The sequence below is a fragment of the Xiphophorus hellerii genome, chromosome 14 (assembly GCF_003331165.1).
Source record: "Xiphophorus hellerii strain 12219 chromosome 14, Xiphophorus_hellerii-4.1, whole genome shotgun sequence".
Lineage (NCBI taxonomy): Eukaryota > Metazoa > Chordata > Actinopteri > Cyprinodontiformes > Poeciliidae > Xiphophorus > Xiphophorus hellerii.
In genome coordinates, this window is record NC_045685.1 from 26,374,655 (window position 1) to 26,400,793 (window position 26,139).

A 26,139-nucleotide genomic window follows, 5' to 3' on the forward strand; every position below is an offset into this window, starting at 1 on the left:
TTTTAAGTAAACTATGTATTGCAGTTTATTCTGTGGAGAGTATTTTGAGCTCCACACTATAAGGTGTGGTGGGTCAGACTTTAGTCTTTCCTCTGGAAGGGGTTAAATATTAACTACAGAATTATGAGCCTCTGCAAAATGTTGGAATCAAAACCATCTTTTTATCCCAAACATAAACTTGAAAATATTACATTAATACATTTTTAATACCATTATGCCCAGATTGCTGTTAAAGTTTCAGTATATGTGTTAAACATACATAAACTTCACTCTTTCATTTTCAGATTGATTGAACGTTATGATAAATATTAACCAGGTTTAACTCTTCGCAGTAATAAAACAATATCCAGGCGGGGAATCCTGGTGTGAAACTGGAAGATATTTTCCGGAGGGTTTGGTTTCACATCGCTACAGAAGATGATCAGGGTTAGCATGATTTCTATTTGGCCTAAAAATTAATTTAAAAGATTTTGTATTAGTTAATTTAATATGAACTAATGTTCATATCTAACGTGAGAACATCTTTACTGAAACATCTTCATTCTGAGGACTTTGACCACGAAACTCGCAGAGAAAAGAGAAAACAAGAATGTTACTAAAAAGGTATTTTCATTAATTTTATTCTCTCATTTCTTATTGTTGTTTCTCATAGCTTCTTATCTACTTACATACACTAATAGTACAATGTGAAGCTTGTTTTTAATAAATAGAAAAATGTAAGTTTCTGTAGCTGGCAGTAAAATCACGGCAGTTTTCAGGACGACTTTCTGCTTCAACATGTTGAATTAGACATTTTCTGTATGACTATCAGTCTCTACTGTCATCAAGGTTTGACCCAAACTTATTCACATCCATCCAGTCATGTTTATTTCTGGTTTTTATTTTTAGCAGAGAACCTATTGGATCCAAACACGGTTTATAAACCAGGATCAGGTCTTTACTTTGGGTGATTAAAACACCTTAAATCTAAATAATGTTAATGTTTATTGTAACCAGACATCTATATTTTTGTCTTACCTGCTAAGAGACATAATTTTATTCTTCCTTCCTTAAGGAGAAAAATGTTTTCTTTTAGCAGCCAAATTCATGCTTGTTAAAACATTCTTGATGTGATGTTTAAAGTGGAAGGAAGAACTTATTTTTATTTTCCTGTATATTTGAAGACCTGGTGTCTCTGTTTTCTAAATCAACGGCCTCACCTGCTGCTAGTGATTCCCTTAAATACAGCGGAGCTGCAGTTATTTTATATTTTTCTTAGTCATTGTTTCAGCATTGCTGTTTGAAACAATGATGAATAAAAATTGTCAAAGAAATTGTGGCCGTACACTTAACTCATATGCAGCCGTGTAAAGTTTAGAAATGTTGTCAAATTCATGAAAAATAATAAATCAATAATATTTTCACATTGTTTGTTAGTAAATATATTCCCAAGCTTTAAATTTATGTCTGTGTGTTTCAGTTTCTGTGTCTCCAAGATGATTCACAACGGAGATGGATTCATTTCTGGACTCTTTATCAGCTTACTTATTTTGATTCACCTCAATGAAGGTAACTTCTTTACAGGAATAAGGATTCAGGTTTCAGACATGGACTTGGGGAGAAATTTATTTTCATAAAGAAAGATTCAGACTTTATTTAGACTGGACAGGCATGCAGGTCTAATTAAGTTTATTAAGCAGGAGCTGGTATGTAAGTTACGGAAACGTAATGGAGTCTCCAGCACTATTCATCACAAATCCTTGTAAAGTCTTGATCTATGTCTTCAGTTGACACTCTCTCATTACCACTCTCCCATGGGAGTCATTATTATTTGCAATAATATGCTGAGATTATAGCATATTATCTCAAATTAATAATAATTATTATTAATTTGCAATAATAATTTATTGCAAATTATTATTTGCAATAATAATGACTATTATTGCCAATGTAATTTAAGATCTGGGAAACTTCTCTGAAAACATCTGTCTCTTCAAAAAAGCACTGATTATGCAGTTAGCCAGTTGATATAAAAGAAACAGTTGAAAAATTGTTGGCTACAGAAAAACACTCAATATTGACACGAACTATGTTTAAATAATTAGAATTTGTCACTGAACCCCAGCCTCCTTAAAGCCAATCCAGCTTATATGGTATTTATATTTTGTTGCTAATGTAACAGATTTTTCATGTAGGAACTTATATGACTTATATAGGCTTTAGACATAATGAAGTCAAAACTGGATTTAAAATGTCCACGTTTGGATGGAATATGCAGAAAATGTATTTGCTTATGAGAATTTGTTACTAGTTACATCTAACAGAGGAAAAATACATCTTGAAATATTAAATGTTTTGTCTCTCAGGTCAGTCGCAGGAGGCGGATTTGTCTCAGACGATCAGAGCGATGCCTGGTGAAGACGTCGTCCTGCCGTGTCATGTGGATCCTCCTCTGGACCTTTCTCAGTTTACGGTGGAGTGGGGGAGGCCAGACCTAAAACCCAGATTTGTTCATGTTTGGCACAACCAGAAGGAATATTTAGCCGACCAAAACAAAGTCTTCAAGGGAAGAACGTCACTGTTCAATGACAAACTGAAGGACGGAAACCTTTCACTGAAACTGTCTGATGTGAGACACTCTGACAACGGAAGATACAGATGTTACAACCCAAAAGAGAAAACAGAATACTTTATCGCTCTTCTTGTTGGTGAGTAAACCAAACAATAAGTGTATTTATCTTACCAGGCCTGGTTTACAGTCTTATTAAAACCAAACAGGTTCACACTGAGATATATTTTTAACAAAGGCAACTTAATGTTGGGTTTCAAATGGTTTGGATCAGTAAGAAGATAAAATAAGGAAAGCCTCGTTAACTAAAAAAAGGCAAATAATAAACGTGGAAGTTGTTACAGTTTATCTACAAAGATTTACAACACAATTACAGGAACAACAGTGTTGCTAACTGGTCTATTTAAAACTGGATTTTGTTTGAGTCACTTTCTGTCACCATGGAAAGTGTTAGAGCAGAACGACCATAGAAAAAACATAAAGTAGAAAGAAATTATGCTGGAAGTATTTTAATGATAAAAAGAAGAATATTAGTAATTTAAATCACTAAACACAAACAGTAAAACCTTTAAACTATCAATCAATATTAAGCTCTAAACTGTTTCCAGTTGGTGATCAATAAATGATTCCTAAGAAATGTGACTCTAAAACCTTTCAGAATATATTTTTACTAAATAGTTTACCTGTTCTGTCACCATCAGGCTCCGTCTCCTCACCTGGAATCAGTTTATCAGGACTGGATAAAAGCTCTGCTGGAGTGAAGCTGGACTGCAGCGCTGCAGGCTGGTATCCAGAACCTGAGCTGTTCTGGCTGGACGGAGACGGAAACATCATGTCTGCTGGACCTGCAGAGAAAAGCCCAGATCCTGATGGTGTTTACACTGTTAGCAGCAGAGTGACTGTAGAGAAGAGAAACTACAACAACTTTACCTGCAGAGTCCAACAGAGAGACATCAACCAGAGCAGAGAGACACACATTCATGTTCCAGGTAGGAAACCAAAACATTTTGATCAGTAAACACTTTAGTTATTTCAGTAACGGTTCTGTTTGGTCGTGTTTCAGACGATTTCTTCATGAATGAGTCCAGCTGCTCCGTTTCTATCAGCTTCAATGTGATTTTAGTCGTCATGTTTGTTCTTGGAGTCGCTTTTCTTATTTGGATGAAGAAACAAAACCAAAAGAGTGAGTGTGTTTTATGTATATGTAGAAAAATAATAAACTTTTACAATCTTAAAGAAAAACAATTTTCATTCTTTGTGTAGGAACTGCTGCACTAACAATCTTCATCTGAATTCTCTTTTTGTTTCTACAGAAAAGAAAAAGTTAACAAAGAAAATCAATGAAGAGCAAAAGAACCTCATTACAGCAGCAAAACTAGAGGAGGAGCAAAAAAAGAGCAAGAAGGAACAGAAAATAATTGATCAGCAGATTAATGTGTTAAAGGAGATGTCAGAGGAACTAGAGGAGCAGAAAAAACTATTTGATGATCAAACGGAGGAGACAGCAAAAATGATTGATGAAGATGAGAAGAAGTTTAAGGCTGTTGATGAGGAAGTAAACCAGACGGGGAACATGACAGAAAAAAAAGCACAAGGATACTTAAAACTGAAGGAAATTATAACAGAGAGCAAAGAGAAACTGACTAAGAGAAAGCAAGGTCATCAAGAGGTCGGACTTATGACAGATAAACTAATAAAGAAAACAAACGATGAAATTAACAAGCTGGAGGAAAGAAAACAGGAGATAGAAAACCATCTAAAGGAAATAAACAAACAACTTGATCAATAAGAGACACAGGAGTAAATTTGATGTCACTCATGAGACAGAAATAAATGAAGTTTTCATTTATTCTGCAACATCTTGATAAAAGAAAAGTTTCAACAGGTTCAAACTCAGCAGATTTACTGAAAACACTGAAACTTTTCTATCACTGAAACACTAAAGAAAGTTTAGATGTGGATTTAATCTGACAGGTGAAAAAACTGCTGGAAACTCGGAGGACAAACATAGTGAAAACATATGTGTAAAATCTATTTTTCTTTCAGCTTTATAAACTTTTTATTTACTAAAATAAATGAAAAAACTCATGAAATATATCTGAAAATAAATCAATGACATTTTTGTGTAATTTGATTTATACTGAATAAGCACACAGGTGGTTTAAATGTTTAAATAATGTTTATTTTTTCAATATTTTTTCTTTGTAATAACAAATAAATCATATTCTGTATTCCACTGACTGTTTGTCCTATCATTGATGAGATACTCAGAAATGAAACATGTAAAATGTGGCTGTTATTAGAAATTAAACAGTTCATTCTAAAATAATGTTTATTATACTTATGGAGCTTTAATCATTTTTTTAATAAACATAACATCCTGTTGTTTTTTATATCAATATTTAAATCTTAATGTTTTTTCACCATCACAAAGCCTCATCCGTCATTCTTATAATCTTTGATAAAATCACGGGGAAAAGAAAATTCTGAACTTTATTGTTTTACTTCATCTTTACTTTTTCACATCAGTGTAGAATAATTTTAGCTTTTCTTTTAGTTCAGTAAAAATTAAAAGCTGTTAATTGGAGGTTTATATTGAATGTTGTCTTCTAACAACATGCAGAAAGTGGAAAATAGTTGGACATTCACAGAGTTATGGGGATTGAACCTGTTTTTTTATGATGATATGAATATTTCTAATCAGTGTTCAGAGAATTATCTGTTCTCCATCAGGTTCTTTATGTATGAGGTTGAAGAGGAGTCAGTGAGTTGAATTCATGAATTAATTTATTAATACCAAATAATTTTCCATAGTTCATGCTATCCTTATGAGCAAGCAGAGTAAAATGGCATCAAGCAACAATTTTATATTCCATTTGTTAGCTTCTGTCTACGGACTAAAGAGGGTTTTTCCCTAAACATACATGTTATTTATTTTATCTATAGCTTTTTGCTCATGTAATAGCTAAAAAGATTTTTCGTAGCTAAAAGAGATAGAGGAAAACATAATTATTTATTCTCAACATCATATGCAAATCAGTTCTTGAAACTCTGGAGTAACCGTTCACAAACAGCTGTAATAAATCAACAGCTGTAATAAATCAACAGGTGTAATAAATCAACAGCTGCTTCTTCAGATTTACTCTGGTCAGCTTAAAATAAAATCTAATTTAACTTATCTAAAATCCTGTTATTTGGTTTTAAATGACCAGCAATTTAAAAGAAATTAAAAAGCATATTTATTTATAAATATTTTAATAAATACATATTTATGTATTTATTAAAAAATAATAAATATTCTTGTCTCTATCTAGTTCATAAGCCGTTTTGATTTTTTCTGATAAACTGACGGTATTTACTGACTTTTTGTAATTTTATAATTACTGTTTCTGCTGTATTTCAAGCTGGTCTCATTGCAGGTTCTCAGAACTCTGGTTGTTCATAAATCATCTTGCTGTCATGAGTGGAGCTCAGATTCTCCACCTGTTCATGTTTTCCAGGTTCAACTTCCTTCCACAGTCCAAAGTACATCAGGAAACTTATTCTTTCTGAACTGCTCTAAGGTGTGGAGATGGCGTTGTGATAGACTGGTGATGTTTCCATGGTAACAGCAGTGTTGTGAAACAATGCAGGCCTTATCTTGCCTGCAGCAGATAAATGCTGCCCTGTTGTATTTTGATATGAAACCAATAGTTAATCTCAGTTGAATTACTGCCATCGTGTTTTTCTCTGGCAGGTTCATAGGGCATCAACCCTGAAAACATTTGATCCTTTGGCTTTAATGACAGTAGATAAAGCAACGCTGCAGACTAAAGGCTGTTGTGTCAACCTTTGTAAAGCAGGACAATTCAACCATTTTCTATGTAACAGGATCTTGGCTCTGTTGCTCTTGGACCTCTGATGTGAACTAAGTGGATTTGGTTTGACGCTGAACACAACAGGTAAGATTTATTAATGTTTGATTTCTTAATTTGATTCAAAAGTTTATCTCTTTAACTACTAAAGTTAGGAATCCACTTTGTCTAATTTACTTTACTTTTGAAAACCATTGTATTTGTACATAATCAAGATAGGTCATATTTTACATTTAAATGAAATCAGAATAATTTCTGCTTCACATAGAATAGTTTGTTTTTTTATTAGAAAAATAACTAAACAACCTAGTTTAGTTTCATAAAGGTAATATGTTAAGGATTAGTTGTTTTTACTTTTCTGTTGAACAAAATAGCTGGAGATTAACACAGAAAATTATGTATTAATTTTGCTCCTGTTTTTGATCCAATCTTCCTTGGACACATATTTCCTAAGATATGTGTCTGTAATTGTTCTTTTTTTTAAAAAAATATGATATTTTTTGATAGATTTTTAAGCAGCTTGATATCTCTTATTCATCTGCTTTGTTGTTCAGACACTAAATGTTTGCAAACACCATGTCCAGGAGAGTTAACCCGGCATTCTTAATAAGAAAGTAAAGTTTCTTTTTTCCATATCTGAGTGCCAAACTAAAGCCCAACAGATTTACTTTCACAAGCCGAACATTAAGGCTTTGGCCAAGATGCTCCACTTGATATACATATTAAATTTTATTAGAATTTGTTTTGGGTTTGTTTCAAATGTAATGAACCCAGAGATGAAAAGAAAAGAAAAAAGAAAGACGAAAAGGTGGAGAAAATGTTTAAATGGAAATGAAATAGTAGAGGAGAGAGAACAAGTCAAGTTGATAGAAATCTGCCTCTAGATCTGCAGAAAGAGAAATGACAGAACCAAGAAACTGCAGCAACAAACAACACATGTATATATAATTATAACAGTTATGACATTGTTGGAAATACAAAATGTTTTCAGTAGCAATCTTTTCAGTGTATCTGACAAACACCTGAATCTAAACACCTGTGTGTGTTCTTGTGCCTATAAGGTTTCTCCATAAGAATGTCCAATAATCAGTTTAGCGACTCACAGTCCAACCAATCAGGACAGGAGGACAGAAGGAGGACTGAAGCCACAAACACTGAGTCGGACACCAAGGAAGGTATTTGTTGTTGGACTAATTAGCTTCCAGAGTGAAGCTTTTTTACATCTGTTATGGAAATGTTGTGCATGAACAAAAAAAAAGCAATTAGGCATTAAACCATCCATCCATCCATCCATCTTCTTCCGCTTATCCGAGGTCGGGTCGCGGGGGTAGCAGCTTCAGAAGGGAGGCCCAGACTTCCCTCTCCCCAGCCACTTCTTCTAGCTCCTCCGGGGGAATCCCGAGGCGTTCCCAGGCCAGCCGAGAGACATAGTCCCTCCAGCGTGTCCTGGGTCTTCCCCGGGGCCTCCTCCCGGTGGGACGTGCCCGGAACACCTCACCAGGGAGGCGTCCAGGAGGCATCCTGACCAGATGCCCGAGCCACCTCAACTGGCTCCTCTCGATGTGAAGGAGCAGCGGCTCTACTCTGAGTCCCTCCCGGATGACTGAGCTTCTCACCCTATCTCTAAGGGAGAGCCCAGCCACCCTACGGAGAAAACCCATTTCGGCCGCTTGTATCCGCGATCTCGTTCTTTCGGTCATGACCCAAAGCTCATGACCATAGATGAGGGTGGGAACGTAGATCGACCGGTAAATCGAGAGCTTCGCTTTTTGGCTCAGCTCTCTCTTCACCACGACGGACCGGTACAGCGCCCGCTTGACAGCAGACGCTGCGCCAATCCGCCTGTCGATCTCCCGCTCCCTTCTTCCCCCATTCGTGAACAAGATCCCGAGATACTTAAACTCCTCCACTTGGGGCAGGACACCCCCCCTGACCCGGAGAAGGCACTCTACCCTTTTCCGGCTCAAGACCATGGCCTCGGATTTGGAGGCACTGATCCTCATCCCGGCCGCTTCACACTCGGCTGCGAACCGCTCCAGCGAGAGCTGCAGATCACGATCTGATGAAGCCAAAAGGACCACATCGTCTGCAAAAAGCAGAGATGAGATCCTAAGGCCACCAAATCGGATCCCCTCAACACCTTGGCTGCGCCTAGAAATTCTGTCCATGAAAGTGATGAACAGAATCGGTGACAAAGGGCAGCCCTGGCGGAGTCCAACTCTCACCGGAAACGAGCCCGACTTACTGCCGGCAATGCGGACCAGACTCTGACACCGGTCATACAGGGACCTGACAGCCCGTATCAAAGGGCCCGGTACCCCATACTCCCGGAGAACCCCCCACAGGGCTCCCCGAGGGACACGGTCGAACGCCTTCTCCAAGTCCACAAAACACATGTAGACTGGTTGGGCGAACTCCCATGCACCCTCCAGGACCCTGCCGAGGGTGTAGAGCTGGTCCAGCGTTCCACGACCAGGACGAAAACCACACTGCTCTTCCTGAATCCGAGGTTCGACTATCCGACGGACCCTCCTCTCCAGGACCCCTGAATAGACCTTGCCAGGGAGGCTTAAGAGTGTGACCCCTCTATAATTGGAGCACACCCTCCGGTCCCCCTTTTTGAACAGGGGGACCACCACCCCAGTCTGCCAATCCAGGGGAACTGCCCCCGATGTCCATGCGACATTGCAGAGTCGCGTCAACCAACACAACCCTACAACATCCAGAGCCTTAAGGAACTCCGGGCGGATCTCATCCACCCCCGGGGCCCTGCCACCGAGGAGCTTTTTAACCACCTCGGCGACCTCGCCCCCAGAGATTGGAGAGCCCAACCCAGAGTCCCCAGGCTCCGCTTCCTCAGTGGAAGGCATGTTGGTGGGATTGAGGAGGTCTTCGAAGTACTCTGCCCACCGGCCCACAACGTCCCGAGTAGAGGTCAGCAGCACACCATCCCCACTATAAACAGTGTTGGTGCTGCACCGCTTCCCCCCCCTGAGACGCCGGATGGTGGACCAGAATCGCCTCGAAGCCGTACGGAAGTCTTTCTCCATGGCCTCTCCAAACTCCTCCCACGCCCGGGTTTTTGCCTCAGCAACCGCCCGAGCCGCATGCCGCTTCGCCCGCCGGTACCCATCAGCTGCTTCCGGAGTCCCACAGGCCAAAAAGGCCCGATAGGACTCCTTCTTCAGCCTGACGGCATCCCTCACCGAAGGTGTCCACCAGCGGGTTCGAGGGTTGCCGCCGCGACAGGCACCGACAACCTTGCGGCCACAGCTCCGATCGGCCGCCTCGACAATGGAGGCACGGAACACGGTCCACTCAGACTCCATGTCCCCCACCTCCCCCGGGACGTGTTCGAAGTTTTGCCGGAGATGGGAGTTAAAGCTCCGTCTCACAGGGGATTCCGCCAGACGTTCCCAGCAGACCCTCACAACACGTTTGGGCCTGCCAGGTCTGACCGGCTTTCGCCCCCACCACCGGAGCCAACTCACCACCAGGTAGTGGTCAGTGGACAGCTCCGCACCTCTCTTCACCCGAGTGTCCAAGACATACGGCCGCAGATCCGATGAAACGATGACAAAGTCGATCATCGAACTGCGGCCTAGGGTGTCCTGGTGCCAAGTGCACATATGGACACCCTTATGCTTGAACATGGTGTTCGTTATGGACAATCCATGGCGAGCACAGAAGTCCAGCAACAGAACACCGCTCGAGTTCAGGTCGGGCGGGCCGTTCCTCCCAACCACGCCCCTCCAGGTCTCACTGTCATTGCCCACGTGAGCGTTGAAGTCCCCCAGCAGAACAAGGGAGTCCCCAGGAGGAGCACTCTCCAGTACCCCCTCTAAGGACTCCAAAAAGGGTGGGTAATCTGAACTGTCGTTCGGCCCGTAAGCACAAACGACAGTCAGAACCCGTCCCCCCACCCGTAGGCGGAGGGATGCTACCCTCTCGTTCACCGGGGTAAACCCCAACGTACAGGCGCCGAGATGGGGAGCAACAAGTATGCCCACTCCTGCCCGACGCCTCTCACCTTGGGCAACTCCAGAGTGGAAGTATGTCCAGCCCCTCTCAAGGAGACTGGTTCCAGAACCAGAGCCGTGCGTCGAGGTGAGACCGACTATTTCTAGCCGGAACCTCTCGACCTCACGCACTAGCTCCGGCTCCTTCCCCACCAGAGAGGTGACATTCCACGTCCCAAGAGCCAGTTTCTGCAACCGAGGATCGGACCGCCAGGGTCCCCTCCCTCTGCTGCCACCCATCCCACACTGCACCCGACCCCTTTGGCCCCTCCCACGGGTGGTGGGCCCATGGGAGGGGTAGGCATTAAACATTTCAGGGAATACAAAGAGGATCATGGAACCGAAATAAAGAACAAAAATGAAAAGAAAAAGTACTTCAAGAAATGGAAGTGACTGATGATTGTGATACATAAAGCAAAAATATTTAATGTTAAAGATTAATCAGTTACAAAAAAAAGAATATAGAACTGTAAAAGTTTATTCATAATTTAGCATCAGAGTGAAGATTAATATAGATTATTTGAACAGTGAATTTTGTTTTTATTTTGTTGGCAACAATAAAAACAGAAGATTTTATTTAAGATGTTTTTAATGAAAGTGATGTTAATAATCCAGAAATTAAATATTTCTAGACACCAAACTGATATTTAAATGACTTTTAATGCTCCGTGAAATCAGAATATTTTATGTTGAATAATATTGACAATCTTTGATTGATAGAAGATATTTAATGCACAATAAAATAGAAAATGAAGAATTTGATTGAAAAAAGAAAATCATTGGAAAACAGCAACAAATGACCTGAGTTTGTAGATATTCTGATTATCAGAGTAACGAACAGAAGAGACAATTTAATTTGATATTACTCAGTAGAAATTTATTAAATTCAGAAGAAAGAAAAATCAGTTATAAAAGTGATCACAGTTATAACATTTGATAGAGTCTAAATATAGATTTTATTTTACTATTTCATTCTCCTCCACAGCAACATGTCTTCATTTACACTCAGTTTTAGTATTTTGAACGTTTAATTATAAGATATTATTTCTGCTAATCTGAAGTTTGTTTGTTTTGTTTCCCACACAGAGAAGAACGATAAACTGACCAAGAAAATGAAAGAACAAGAAGAGAAAGAGAATCAGTTAAAGTCCAGACCTGGTGAACTGGAAGAAGAACTGGAAAAGGAAAAAGGTAACTTCAGAGAAAAAGTTTAAATATTTAGTTATGAATGAAATAGTTTTAAAAGAAAGAATCTGGGATTGTAACAGTTTATACGATTCAACAAAAGACTAAATTTGTTCTGCCTAATTTTAAGACTGGATGAATAATAATAATAATCATCATCATCATCATCATCAAATAACTGTAGATATTCTCATAATCAAAGAGTCGAGGTTGGAAATGTTTCCTATTTTCAGCCAGAAGAAAAATATTGATATAATTCAATATAAATGGAGCAAATAAAAGAGGAATGTTTTATTTCTGCTGTATTCATGTTTATGTCTTTTGTTCCCAACACAGAAAACAATGTTAGCCTGACCAAGACAATACAAGAACAAGAAGAGAAAGAGGAGGATTTAGACTCCAGACTGAGAAATGAAAGAGTTAAACTCAAAGGAAACAAAATCAAACTGGAAATCTGAGATGAACAGTAAAATATTGAATACAGTGCTCCATGAAATCAATGACATTTTGAAGGTTGATTAGAAAACCTTTGTACCGATATAGAGAACATTTAATGCACAATGAAAGAATTTAGATAAAAAAGAAAAATCATTGATATTACTCAGTAGAAATTTATTAAATTCAGAAGAAAGAAAAATCAGTTATAAAAGTGATCACAGTTATAACATTTGATAGAGTCTAAATATAGATTTTATTTTACAATTTCATTCTCCTCCACAGTAACATGTCTTGATTTAAACTCAGTTTTAGTATTTTGAACATTTGATTATAAGATATTGTTTCTGCTAATCTGAAATTTGTTTGTTTAGTTTCCCACACAGAGAAGAACGATGAACTGACCAAGAAAATGGAAGAACAAGAAGAGAAAGAGAATCAGTTAAAGTCCAAACTTGGTGGATTAGAAGAAGAACAGAAAAAATTTAAAGAAGAACTGGCAAAGGAAAAAGGTAACTTCAGAGAAAAAGTTTAAATATTTAGTTTTGGATTAAATAGTTTGAGAAGGAAGAATGTGGGGTTATAACAGTTCATAGACGATTCAACAAAAGACTATTGTGAAAAAAACAAGAAAATCAATAAGTGGAAACAAAAAAGGTAACTTCAAAGAAAAATTTTAAATATTTAATGTTACAGAGAAATTTTAAAGCTAAAAGAAAGATCCTGGGATTGTAACAATTTATTGATGATTCAGCAGAACTAAATTTGTTCCTCCAAAAGAAAAATACTGATGTAATTCAGTATGAATGGACTGAATGGAAGAGGAATGTTTTATTTCTGCTGTATTCATGTTTATGTCTCTTTTTTCCAACACAGAAAACAATGTTAGCCTGACCAAGAAAATACAAGAACAAGAAAAGAAAGTCAGAGTTATTCTCCACAGTGAAAAATGAAAGACATAAACTCAAAAGAAAATCTAAAGTTATGCTGAAAATCTGAGTTGAACAGTTTTTGAGAATAGTGGAAAATTACATCAAAACCTTTTAGTTTGAAGACCGATTAATTTAAAAATGACAACCTTCATACAATTGTGGATACATTTAATGCAAGAGAATATTTAAAAACAGCAATAAAACATACATAAATTCATGGAATAGAAAAAATAAAGAACAGAGATTGTTGGAAAACAAAAAATGTGTTCATATATACTGTATATGCACTAGATCCATTAAGCATCATTACAAGCTCTTCAGGTCTGATAGTCACAGTAACTGTGTGATACGGTTTAAATGTATTTATCTATTCAAAATGTCATCCTCTTCCAGATGTCAAACCAGTGAAATAAGCAGGAAATTCAGAATGAAGGCAAACACTTAGAAATGTGAAGAATATCAGATGGTTTTCAGTTTCTGACCTGGTAAAAGGTCAAAATTTTGCACTTTCACACTCAGTTATAAATTGATGTTTCTGTTTTTGTAACATTCTGGACATTTTACCAGAATATGTTGTTACTGCGCTATTAAAGTCTGTATGTTTTTTGTTTTTTTTTGCAACAGTAAAGAATGAACAACTACATGCCACACGGGACAAAGTGAAAGATGAACTGAAGAAGCAGAAACAGGATCTTTTACAGCAGCTTAAAGAAATCCAGAATCAAAAAGAAGAAAACAAAAAGGATCTTCAGTCGACGCAGAAAGAAATAACAGAGAAACAAACGTTTGATGAAAAAGAATCATGTTTAGTAAAAAAAGAAGAATTACTACAAACCCAATGGAAACTGGATAAGAGAAAGAAAAATTATGAAAGACAGCTACTGAACATTGAAAAGGTTTTGGAACCTATAGAGATTCAGATGGCAAGAGAAAATAAATGAGCTAATTAAACTTTATGATGTTTAATAATTATATGAGTTCCTCAAACCCGTTTTCTTCCTGTTTCCTATGTTTCCTGTTTATAAATGTTTATTTTTTTATTTTGCTGAGCATTTTAAATAAGTGTGACTGACTGTTAATGATTATAATGTTAATGAGAAAACAATGGATTCATTAAAACCCTAATGAGTATTTAAACAGATCACACGCAAAAACACTTTATTATGCAATAATAATACTATTAATAATAACACATGACAAAAGAATAAAATAGTTACTTCTCTTAAAACTAACTGAAAGTGTTTCTCATGAGAATTTATTTTTATATTTGCAAATCTTCTTAAAAAGAAAGTTGAGAAGGGAGAATCAGTGATGATCAGTTCAAAAGGAGCTGCAGGCAAAAATGCAAAACTACGAGCAGGAAACTGCTAACCAGGAGGAAATGAAGATTCATTATGGAGAATTATACATTAAACATCAATTAGCAGTAGCCTATTTAATGCACTTTAGAATTAGAATTACATTATAATTTATTGTTTCAAATGGGTTTGCTGCTGTTTGTTAATGCTGTTAAACAGGAGAGCGCACTGTTTATGTTTTCGTCACATGGAATATTAACGGCCTTGACGATCACAACCATTAGATCTCTTGGAAGAAAAAACGGCCAGTACTCAACTTCTGAGGAACAATGTTCGTCTATAACGGTTCCATTTTTACACCAGGAACTGCACATGTAATATTACAGAGTTCAGATCTTACATTATTTGCACAAACTGTTTCAAATACTGTAGATACCCACTGCAGTGCTGGTCTTCTAATGCCATATTTGACAACTACATCTTACAGATTTTTGATCGCAACAATTAATTCCAGTAAAAACCATATTACTTAAAAATATCATTTGAAGCATAAGTTTGGCTAAATATAGGCATTTTGTCAGTTATTTCAGTATATTTTTTGTCAGTAAATTTTTCTATGTATATTTTTTGCAATAAATAAATGAATAAATGCAGATTTTATATTCTACTTTTACTGGTTGTCCTATCAATGATGAGGTTGTGATTTATCTGATTTCTAAAAGAATGATTTCTGAATACTCAGAAACAAAACATGGAAACTTCTGCTGGTATTAGAAATAAAAAACTGTCCTTTGTAAAATAAAAATATTAATTTTACTTAGAGAGCGTTCATCAATTCTTTGTAAAAATAAATATCACAACATCACATCCTGTTTTATTTATTTATCTTATTATTCTTTCATAATGCACCCTCATCAATCATCTGTCATCATGTCATGTGATGTGATCTGCCATTACATTATGACCTGTGTCTGTTGGATAAAATTATGGGGAAAAGAAAGTTTGGTTGTACTTCTGCTTTCTGTCTGAGTCATCAGTGTTTCACATCATTGTAGAAGAATTTTAACCCACTTCTCCAGCCAGCGTTTCTTTGGCTCAGTAAGATTTAAAGGCTGTTACATTGAGGTTTATTTTGACATGCAGAGAGTGGTAAATAGTGGGACATACAATTGTGTGAATTGTATCAGCTGTGTTGGTGATTACAGGTGGAAATTAGCTGTAACCTGATACAGAACATATCTTCTTGTAGTTAATATATACCACATGTGTCAAACTCGAGGCCTGCCTTCGCTCCAAATTACATCTATAACTCCTTCCAGTTTTTCACAAAATCAACAAATCTACACATTTTTTCTGATTTTACTGCAAATTTTCTCAAAATTGATCACCAAAATTGGTCACCACACAATCTAACATTTTTATTGCAAAAACCACTAAAACAATCACAAAATTCTGAAGGAACAGCTATTTAGCTTAATTGGTTTTATCAATAATTTCTGGCACAACCAGCCCTTTAAAAACTTTCAAATTTTTGATATGCCTCAAAATGAAAATGAGTTTGACAGCCCTGAAGTATACTGTATAATGTTCCTGTTTTAAATAAAATTATTCATAAATCCGCCTGACAGTTTTTATTGGGAATAAACTCATCCAAGCTTTCTGCATGTGTCCACTGGTAAATCTATCATTTATCTTGTTGATGAGCTCCAAAGTCTTTAGGGTTGAAGGGCCTGCTTCCATCACCCAAAACTTTCTCCACTTTTAAAAGTTTTCAGTCAAACTCAAATTAGATTAGACTGTCTGTGGTGAGCACATAAACCAGAGTTTAATTTAAAGACCAGATTTTACTTTTTGAGCTAAAAAAGCAAAACAGTAAATGAAAAACCAAAATGATAAACTTGGAAAATAAAACTGAAATTGAGGCTGATTTATTGAATAACTTGAAAATAATAAATTTAAGCCAATCATTCATGCAAAATGATTGGCTTCAATTAAGTTTTCATTGACTTAGTTAAAAAATGAATATCTGATAAATTTCAAGTGAAATTTGGATAAATTTGTTTCTGGTCAAAATATGTCCCAGTCTGATCAGTTTTTTGTCAGTGGATGCAGTCATATTAATATTTTCCATCACTTACTGAAGTTGAAGTTTTATTTCTATCACCAGTAAAATTTATATCTTTTTTTCTTTTGATGGATGAGAACTCTAACCTGCAGAGGGACAACAAGCAGTTATTTGACACACTAAATGCAGTAAAACATGAACTGGAGAACCAGAAGGATCAGCTGGCCCAAAGATTTCACAATGTTGAGACTAAGAGGAAGAAAAACAAAGAGGAAGTTCAGATGGTGGAGAAAAATGATCTGAGAGAAATCTTTGATGACAATGAGCTGCTATTAAAGGAAAAAGAAAAGGTATTAAGATCCCACTGGAAGATGGATGAGGAGAAGAAACATTATAAAAGACAGATACTGAACATAGAGAAGGTTTTGGAACCTATAGATGTTGTGAACAATGGAGAAAAATGAGGTTGTTTAGAAAAAAAATTAAGAAAATATGTCTAAAACAGAGCAAAGTATTGAAAAAAAGTAAAGTGGAGTCACAAATCAGTAAACTTAACTTGAACTAAACTAGGCTGTAATGGGATGTGCTTGTTTGGTGTTTCACAGGAGACCCAACCCTAGTCAAGACCAAAAGAACTGATGGTTCTTAAACAACAGACAATAAAACTACTGCATGAAGTGTGATTCAATAATATCCATCCATAATTTTACATCCTAGTGGAGTTGTGACACACATTCACACCTAAGTAAAATTTAGAGAACCCAGTTAACCTGACAGTCACGGTTTTGGACTGTGGAGTACCCAGAGAGAACCCACGCATGCACGGGGAGAACATGCAAACTCCATGTAGGGCCAGGATTCGAACCCAGGACCTTCTGGCTGCAAGGCAACAGAGCTACTGCTGCTGTCATGTTTAAATATAAATAAACTTCTAAAATCACATGTACATTTCAAAAACTTAGAGATATTATTGCAGTAACTTTTAGGAGTGAACAGATTTTTGTTTGTTTCTTTTCCTTTTTATGCATTAGGCTCAGAAATATTCTTTAATGTTTTATATGTAAATTAAACTGTCCTGTAATTTGTTTGTGATTTCCAAACATTGTTTTTTTTATTGAATAAACACTTCAAAGTTTTTTAATGTTCCAGATATTCTCTTGTCTTCTTTCTTTTGATTTCATCTCCAAAACAAATGGACATATTTAATTACTGAAGAAATAAAATTTTGTCTAATATTAGATATAAAGTTATGAATTCAGGAAAAAAGTTCAAACCATAATTGAATATAGAGACAGAGAATATATCACATGACAAGAAATATAAAATTTAAGAAAGAATACAGTTAATATTTGATCTTAAAATAAAACTCTTCCAACTATTGGTAAAAAGAGACAAAGAGAGATAACAAGGTGTGGTCTGTGTGTGTGCAGGCGTGCGTGTGTGTGTGTGTGTACTCATTTACCTATTTATGTCCCTTCATGGAACATTTACCGACCTTCTGAGGACTGACTGCTTTATGGGGACTGAAGGCCAGGCTTAATGCGGCGGACCCCTTTTCTAGGTGTACAGACAGATAATAAAGCTGCCTATATCTTATTTCTGTGGATGTCACCATATCAAACACAATACTAAAACGATAAACTATTGTGGACACACCTTGGTTTATTACAAAAAACAGAGGCTAAAGTTCAACTCAGAGCACTTTGATTCAGTGGCTCATGCTACGGTTTACTCAGGAGTTAAGCTTTGCAGAGCAGGTATGAATTTCTCTTCATTTGTTTTGCAATTGTTGTATACATTGCACAGTGCAGCAGTTGGTAGAGTTGTTGCCTTGCAGCAAGAAGGTCCTGGGTTCGATTCCCGGCCTGGGGTCTCTCTGCATGGAGTTTGCATGTTCTCCCTGTGCATGGTAGGTTCTCTCTCCACAGTCGAAAATCATGACAGTCAGGTCAATTGGTCTCTGAATTCTCCCTAGGTGTGAGTGTGTGTGGATGGTTGTTTGTCCTTTCTGTTTCTGTGTTGCCCTGCGACAGACTGGCGTTCTGTCTGGGGTGTACTCCGCCTCTCGCCCGGAACGTTAGCTGGAGATAGAATACATTCATACATACCCAGAATACATTCAGATGTATATTCATTGTGTAGCTTAGATGACTGATATTTTTAAAGTGTTCATAATATATATAAACAATGTACATGTACTATGAGTTGTAAAACTCATTCTTAAATATTTTAGAATGTCAAATGTCCTTCTTTGTGTTTTCAAGTTGCAGCAGTTTCAGTTCCTCTGATCGTCATGCAATATAGAATAATTTATGTCGCTGTATGTCTCATGACATTCAACACAAGGACAGGTAAGTTATGCTGCTTTTGAAATATATATTCTTAATTATGTCTGCCTGGATTGTATTGGCTCTTTACTTCTCTGGCTTTAAAAGTAAGAATTTTTTGTCATTTTTTGTTGTTAGGCTATGATCCAAAAGATGTGGAGACACAAAAACAGGTCAATGTTCCATCAGTCACAGAGACACCAACACAAACGGTGGAACCACAGAAGGTCACTGAAACAGTGAAACAAAAACCCAAACCAGAACCAGAAAAGGTGTGCAAGTATAAAATTATGACCTTTCAATCCTTTTTTCATACTATTAACAATTTCTGTTTCTTTTTTTCTTTGTAGACTATCATACACCCAAATCAAAAAGATGAACTTCTTTTCACATTTATAGACCAGTCATCAAATGGATCTGTCCAACTGGATGTTTATATCCATCGACTCATCCAGAAACTGTTTTATAATAAATCTTTCAACTTATCCAATTTATATGGAGGTGAACTTTCATTTGACAACATCTGATAAAGATTTTTAAGTTACAGTCAATTTCACTTGGAAGTTGTTGAAAGTAAATAAGGTTTTGTTTTCCTTTCAGCTGATTTTGTGGAAACCGTTAGAAAAGCAACTTTCTCTTTGTGGTCCAGTTGCAACATCACTGATTGGATATTTCTATTGATGAGCCTTTATTTTACATATAAATGGAAACGTAAGTCCCTAATTTTATATTACTTTTGACAGCACATTGTTCATAGCTCAGGTCTATCAAACTAAGAAGTCATAATTTGTTTCATTACAAAAAGTTAGATGACTTGAATGTTATTTGGATATGATGTGGAAATTTAAATAAGATATTAGATCATCAATCAGTTGAAAAAGCTTTCTATCATCTTTCAGAATGCCTTCCAAAACAGAACATGATAAATAGATAGCATTAATGTTCAGCCCCATTACTCAAATACCCCCACAAAAAACACAATTCAGGTCGTTATCTTCAGAAATCTTCCCAGGGGTTCACTATTAACCCAAATTAGTAATCATTACTAATGTCACACTCTGTAAGTGATTGCACTGTGATAGTCTTGTTTTTATAAAACCAAAAACCAAACAAATAAAACTCTATTTACATGAATCCTGTGTCCAAGACAATTTACTACTGAAGAGCTCAAGGTTTTAAACAGTTTAAAATTAATTAACTCAAACTCAAAATGTTAAACATTTAATGTTAACTAAACATTTTACCATGTTAAAGATTTTAAACATTAATACCAAACAATGAACAGGAGGATATTTCTGAGTTCATGTGTGATCCCATAAAGGAGAAACAGATTCTGGCAGGTTGTCAGCTGTTGCACAACAACAATAACGGATTTAAGGCTCACTGGTGAAGAGCTGATGTTGGGGGAGAGAAACCTTCAACAAAATCCCAACATCCATTTGGCCAAAAGACTCATCACCAGACCAAGAAAAACAAAAAAATATTGCCAGAAATATAATCATCAGTGAATAAAATGACTGAATTACAACAGATTTTCATGACTAATGACAGTACAGGCATTGTGTGAAATGCAATTTATGCTAACAAAGCTGCACTTAAGGTAAGATACAACTTTTGTGAGGGAATGCAAAAGAAAAGAAAAAGGCCTGTGACCCCTTGTTTGCTCCTCCCAAATAAATGAGGTGGTTAGAAAAAAGAGCTGAATTCAACAAACTAATTCTGCTGAACTACAAAGTATAATTCACAGCTGTAGCACCAGAAATCATTGTAAAACCAATATGATCCACAGGAAACTTTTGCAGCTAGCACAGTCAGAAGAAACATGCATTGGGTCCGTAGGTCTTCTTGTTCTTCATGTTAGCAAACAACTTAAAAGCTGCATTACTGCCACCTATTGGCTCACCAGTCAGGGGTCCACTGACCAGCCCCCTCACAAAACAGCTAACACATGTAAATGAGAGTTGTGTTTGCTCAGAGCCAACAAAAACTAAACTACATTTTTAGTAGTTTACAATTATTTTTTGTTTAGTAATGGTCCCGCCTTTGACTTATGTAAAATTTAATTTGGGTTTTCTGTGTAGATTCAGGATTGGCTTATACTAATTTGTTTGTAATTTAAAATGCAGCAAGTCTCTTTTCCATCAACTGGAATACTAATTATATTACAACCATATTTTATTGTTCTTCTTGGCAAAACTGAGGAGGTCACTTAAACTCTGTGACTAAGTCAAGACTCCTTATGACCTCTTATGACTCTGTAAAATAACTTATCTAAGTCTGCTAAAATTTCAACATTTTATGAATAGAATAGAACAAAACAGAATGCTAATATGTGAATATAATATATTCACACAAATGTTATATATATATATAATAATAATAAAACTAAGAGACTGTACAGTAGAGTAAATTTACAAAAGTTATATTGTACACTTAAGAATTGTAGATGAAAAGAAAAGTACTGTTGTTAGTTAATAAATCAGCTTAATTGTTTCAACCTTCCAGACTTCCAGACTTCTCAGGTCTTCTTGTTTTGGTTCTGATCTGCATCCCCAGAACATGAAAAAGCAGCATTCAGCTTCTATGCACCACAAATCTGGAACAAACTTCCAGAAAACTGCAAAACAGTTTTTTGGAACTGTAGTGGGCTCTCAGTTCTGGCGTCAAGCGCATCACTAATTAGATGATGAGGCATTTGAGTCTAGATTTAAAGGAACTGAATTTCTTTAATTCTAGACTAAAAACTCAGCTGTTTAGAGAGTTTGTTGACTGTGTGCTTTATGACTTTGTGTTTTTGTGTTTTCATAATGTAGAGCTCTTTGAAATGCTTTGTTGCTGAAAGGTGCTATACAAATAAAATTTGATTGATTGATTGTTTGATTGTTTGATTGATTGATTGAAAAGCACAACTGAGCACGGTAATTAAGTATAGCTCTGCTTTGTGTGCAATACCCTCCCTAGAACGCTGTTTAATATAGATGTATTTCTTATTTCTAAACTTTTCCTTCAAACAGGTGAGAAAGGAAAATTGCTAAAGACAATTTCTGAGCTTCAGGAGGAGTTAGAACTGAGTGGACAAGTCCATGAAGACACAACTGCTATATCGGTGAAGATAAAGACTTCACTGGAGTCATGGAAGGGTGAATTGAAAAGGTTTTTAGAGAAAGTAGAAGTACACAGAGCAGAAAACATACAGAACCTGCATTTACTAGAGCTTGAAATACCAAAGAATGTGGACATTGACAATTTGTTAAAAAGGAAAGAAGATCTGTTGAATGAGCAGTGGAAACTGGACAAGACTAAAAAAGACACAGAAAGACAAATGCTGAACATTGAAAAACTGATGGAGCCACTAGAAATTAAGCTTTCTAAAGGACACAATCAAGTTGGGTAAAGAAGAAGCTTAAAGGAAAAGTCAAAACGTTCAAGTTTCATTCTTGTGGTGTTTTTTTTACAGATTTAAGACAACACATGGCCAAAAATGTCAAAATTAAATTCAGATATTCCAATGTTAAGCTAATCATACAACAATGTTGTTATTTTTAGAGTGTGAGGTTTGCGCTGGAAAATAAAGTTTGTTGCGAAATTATTTGCAATTTTTAAAATTTGTTTATTATGTTTTAGTTCCACTGAAAGTCACTTAGGTATGTCACAATTTGTCTGACCAATTCCAGTTGGCTTTTTTTCCCATAAAACATTTCTTGTAAAACAAAATTTTTCTAGACAGTTTTGTCCTTTAATACTTCTTTGTGCATTTTCTCAACATGCAGATTTTTTTCCCCATTAAGGTTCGGTTTAATAAATGTGTTTATCAGAGTTTGTTATACAGGAGATTGTTTTCCTTTGCAGACTAACTGTCATGAAGTGCGGGTGGTGTTGGTGGTGAGGCAGAGGCAGCGGACCCAGGTTAGATGAAAATGTTGATTTAATAATAAATAAGTCCAGTGACACGGCAGCTCGCACAGAGACACACCGACGACGAACAGACTAGACATTGACGAAACATTGACGTTGACGAGGACCCGACGAGGAACAAGGAACACAGGTGGAGTTAAATACATGGGAGGGTAATGACAGAACGAGACACACCTGGGAACAATCAAGGGGAGGACAGGACAACGAAGAGACGCAAGGACACAAAAAACTCTAAATGAACACAGAAAACACATATCCTGACACTAACACTAGTGTATGATTAACTACTACTCAAATATTATGACCTGCCTGTAAATCCTGGCATGAATTGCCATTTTAGTGGGACATATTTCTATGTAATAACAAGAAGCTTGCAGGATGTCTTAGTTACATTTGATTTATTTTACAGAAAGTTTAGAAGGTTAACCCTCTGATGCATGACATATTGACTATACAGTCTTCCATGAATGGGTCTTTTTGTTCCCGTGTTTAAATCAATGTGTTTTTATGCTACTTTTGTCATTTTGATTCAAAATAATGTTTAGTATGATACTTTCTGCTGTGTTTTATTTCACACAAGTATTATTTCATGTTTGAAATATTTTCATTTTTCACGTTTTTAAGCATTTTTAAAAGAAATTGTAGAACATTTTTAAAACGAAATAACAGCAATTTCACAACAGTAATGTTGGAACAATGTCAGTGTCCATCATGTGTGTGTAGGCAGGGAGGAGGGGATAGAAAGAGCATGTTTCTTGAAACTAGCTAGCTAGTCAAGCTAGCTAACATTGCCGTCAGATTCTATTGTGCCGTGTGTATCATGCATGTGGGGGTGTGTATGTCAGTCCGTCCGTCCGTCTGTCTGTCCGTCCATCCTCTTCCATTTATCTGGGGTCAGGTTGTGGGGTAGTAGCCTAAGAAGGGAGGCCCAGACTTCCCTCTCCCCAGCCACTTGTTCCAGCTCCTCTGGGGGAATTCCAAGGATTTCCCAGTTCAGCTGAGAAACATAGTCCCTCCAGCATGTCCTGGGTCTTCCTCTGGGCCTCCTCCTGGTGGATCGTGAACACCTCACCAGAGAGGCGTCCAGGAGGCATCCTGACCAGATGCCCGAGCTACCTCAACTGGCTCCTCTCGATGTGAAGAAGCAGCGGCTCTACTCTGAGTCCCTCCCAGATGACTGAGCCCAGACACCCTAAAAAACTAATATTAATTTCGGTCTCTTGTATCCGTGACCTCGTTCTTTCAGTCATGACCCAAACCTCATGGCCATAGATGAGGGTAGGAACTTTGACCGGTAAATCAAGAGCTTCGCTTTTTGGCTCAGCTCTCTCTTCACCTTGACAGTCTGGTACAGCGCCCGCTTCACTGCTGCACCAATCTTTCTGTCGATGTCCCGCTCCCTTCTTGTTAACAAAGATCTCGGGATCTTTGTGAACAAGATCCCGAGGTACTTAAATCCTCCACTCTGGGCAGGGCATCCTCCCCGACCTGGAGAAGGCACTCTATTCTTTTTCATCTAATTTTTTTATGCATTTATTTATATAGCTATGAATTTTTATTTTATTTATTGAGATAATAAAAAGAAAGGATCGTGAACACATTGATCAACAGGTTTTGAATGTCATTCAACACATTTTTTTTTTTGTTTTCTCATCCAGGGTGTCAGACTCACAGACAAACCCACACAAATAATACACATGCAGCATAAAGTATAAGCAGTAATACTAGCTAGCTTGGTTAGATAACTAGTGTTAGCTTACTTCAAAGAAGGCTAATATGTTGATTTGTGATAATAACCCTGTTACAGCACTGATGATCGACACACACACACGCACGCCCTCCACCACCCACACACCCCTCACAAATGTGAGGTAAAAATAAAGATAATTATATGTAAAAGCTTTGTAAAATATTATTATTCAGCGGTGAAACTTAGAACTCAGTGTATGGTTCACACAAAAATGTGTTCCTGACAATCACAGTTGGTAAGAAACAAAGATTCCCATTAAATTCCATAGGGAATGAATGCGGATCATTTTGGACCCACTCACCGAAGGATTGGGTAGTGCTATAAATAATAGGAATAAGGAAATAATCAAAACAAAAGTCCAAAACAACAAGGGATCTTAATCAAGATGAAATGTCCAAGCTCCCAAAACACATCAGGAAAATGATCCTGATGGCCGTGAGAGATGAAGCACTCAGCCAATGTGTCAGACCATTGTCACTGGAAAATATGAAGTTGAAGGAACAATAATGGGAGAAAAAATATTTATGAAAACTCTTCGAAATCTGAAGTGACATGAATATAATCTTTCTCAGAAGAGACAAGACATTATCAGATTAATGATTAAGTCCAGCAATAAAGTCATTTATTGCTGGACTTTGACCCAGTTGCTTATGAGACTCTGAAGTTTGCTGAGCCAAACTGAGTTGAGCTGCTTTCACTGCAAACACAAAAGGGACGCTTTTAGAATATCACATTTGAAACAACTGGTAATGCCTGATTTTCTTTTGTTTTATTTAGTTTATTTATGTCTATCACAAAAAAAATCAAAGTTTTCACCTGCTTTATCTTGATACCTTTGAATTTTTTGTCTTTTAAAGATTTGGTTATTTTTGGAAATTAATGTCATCTGCTTTCTATTTTTAAACTTCAAGTATTTCGTTCTCATGTAGCATTTTGCATAATAGCATTTCAATTTCTCTCCTCCAGTATGTGATCCTGATGTTGCTATGAAGGCTATCCTCTTCATTTGCATTTTGCTGTGTCTCCTTTTCGCTGTTGTCTTCGGTTCTTCTGCTGGTGAGTTGTTGATTTTTTTTGTTTGTTTTATCATGAAATCTAAACTTTTGAGAGGATTTTCCAGCCTCCTTCCTGCTTTCTGGGTATTTTTGGGAATGCAGCACATATCTGTTTAAACTAGTTTTAACTTACGCTTTTTAACATTGTCAGTTGACTTTACATCTTTTTGGATCTAGTGTGTTTCATTATTTTAAAAGTAAAAGTATTTATCACAACTTATTTTACAGAATGTATTTTTTTCATAATTTTAATAGAAGGGATTGGACAAATGACCCCAAAACATCTTTCACTTGCAAGCTTATTATGTATTTTAAAAGACAATATGGTTTTGTATGTTTGCGTATCAATCAGTTTATCTTCTCTCCAGATAATAGTACATCTGAAAAGGACCAGTTGTGCAAATGGAAATGGACCCTCATAGGTGGTGTCAGTGGAATGGCTTCCTGTGTTTTAATATGCATCATCTCTGTCTGCTTATACAGGTGCACATGTAAGTTACTGTTACTAATGTAAAAATGTTTTTGTTACAAGTACATACATTTTTTTAATAATTTTACATTTGAGCAACTATTAGCCTTTTAAAAGTATAATGAAAAGTTTATTTAAGTTATTATATTATGGCAGGTAACAAGTCAGAGCAGCCCAGGATCCAAGACGCCGAGGCAAGAAGTAATAACCATGAGCCACTTCTTACCCCCACAAGTCCTGAAACAAGTGGAAGTAACCAACTCATTGGACATTTTACTGAAACTGAG

General features: G+C 36.7%; 1 protein-coding gene across 1 annotated transcript; it reads left to right on the top strand.

The window, feature by feature from the left end:
• The first annotated feature begins 346 nt into the window (after positions 1–346).
• Positions 347–4,561, top strand: LOC116733269 (butyrophilin subfamily 2 member A2-like). The gene is made up of 6 exons (XM_032584061.1): positions 347–603; positions 1,460–1,548; positions 2,346–2,687; positions 3,250–3,537; positions 3,612–3,731; positions 3,862–4,561. Exons 1-6 carry the CDS (start codon positions 590–592, stop codon positions 4,335–4,337), a joined length of 1,329 nt encoding a protein of 442 aa, XP_032439952.1. The 5' UTR covers positions 347–589; the 3' UTR covers positions 4,338–4,561.
• The last annotated feature ends 21,578 nt before the right edge of the window (positions 4,562–26,139 follow it).

Coding starts and splice junctions, on each gene's coding strand:
- LOC116733269 (XM_032584061.1), top strand. Junction 1,549..2,345: donor TTTGATTCACCTCAATGAAG/GTAACTTCTTTA, acceptor TTTGTCTCTCAG/GTCAGTCGCAGGAGGCGGAT. Junction 2,688..3,249: donor CTTTATCGCTCTTCTTGTTG/GTGAGTAAACCA, acceptor TGTCACCATCAG/GCTCCGTCTCCTCACCTGGA.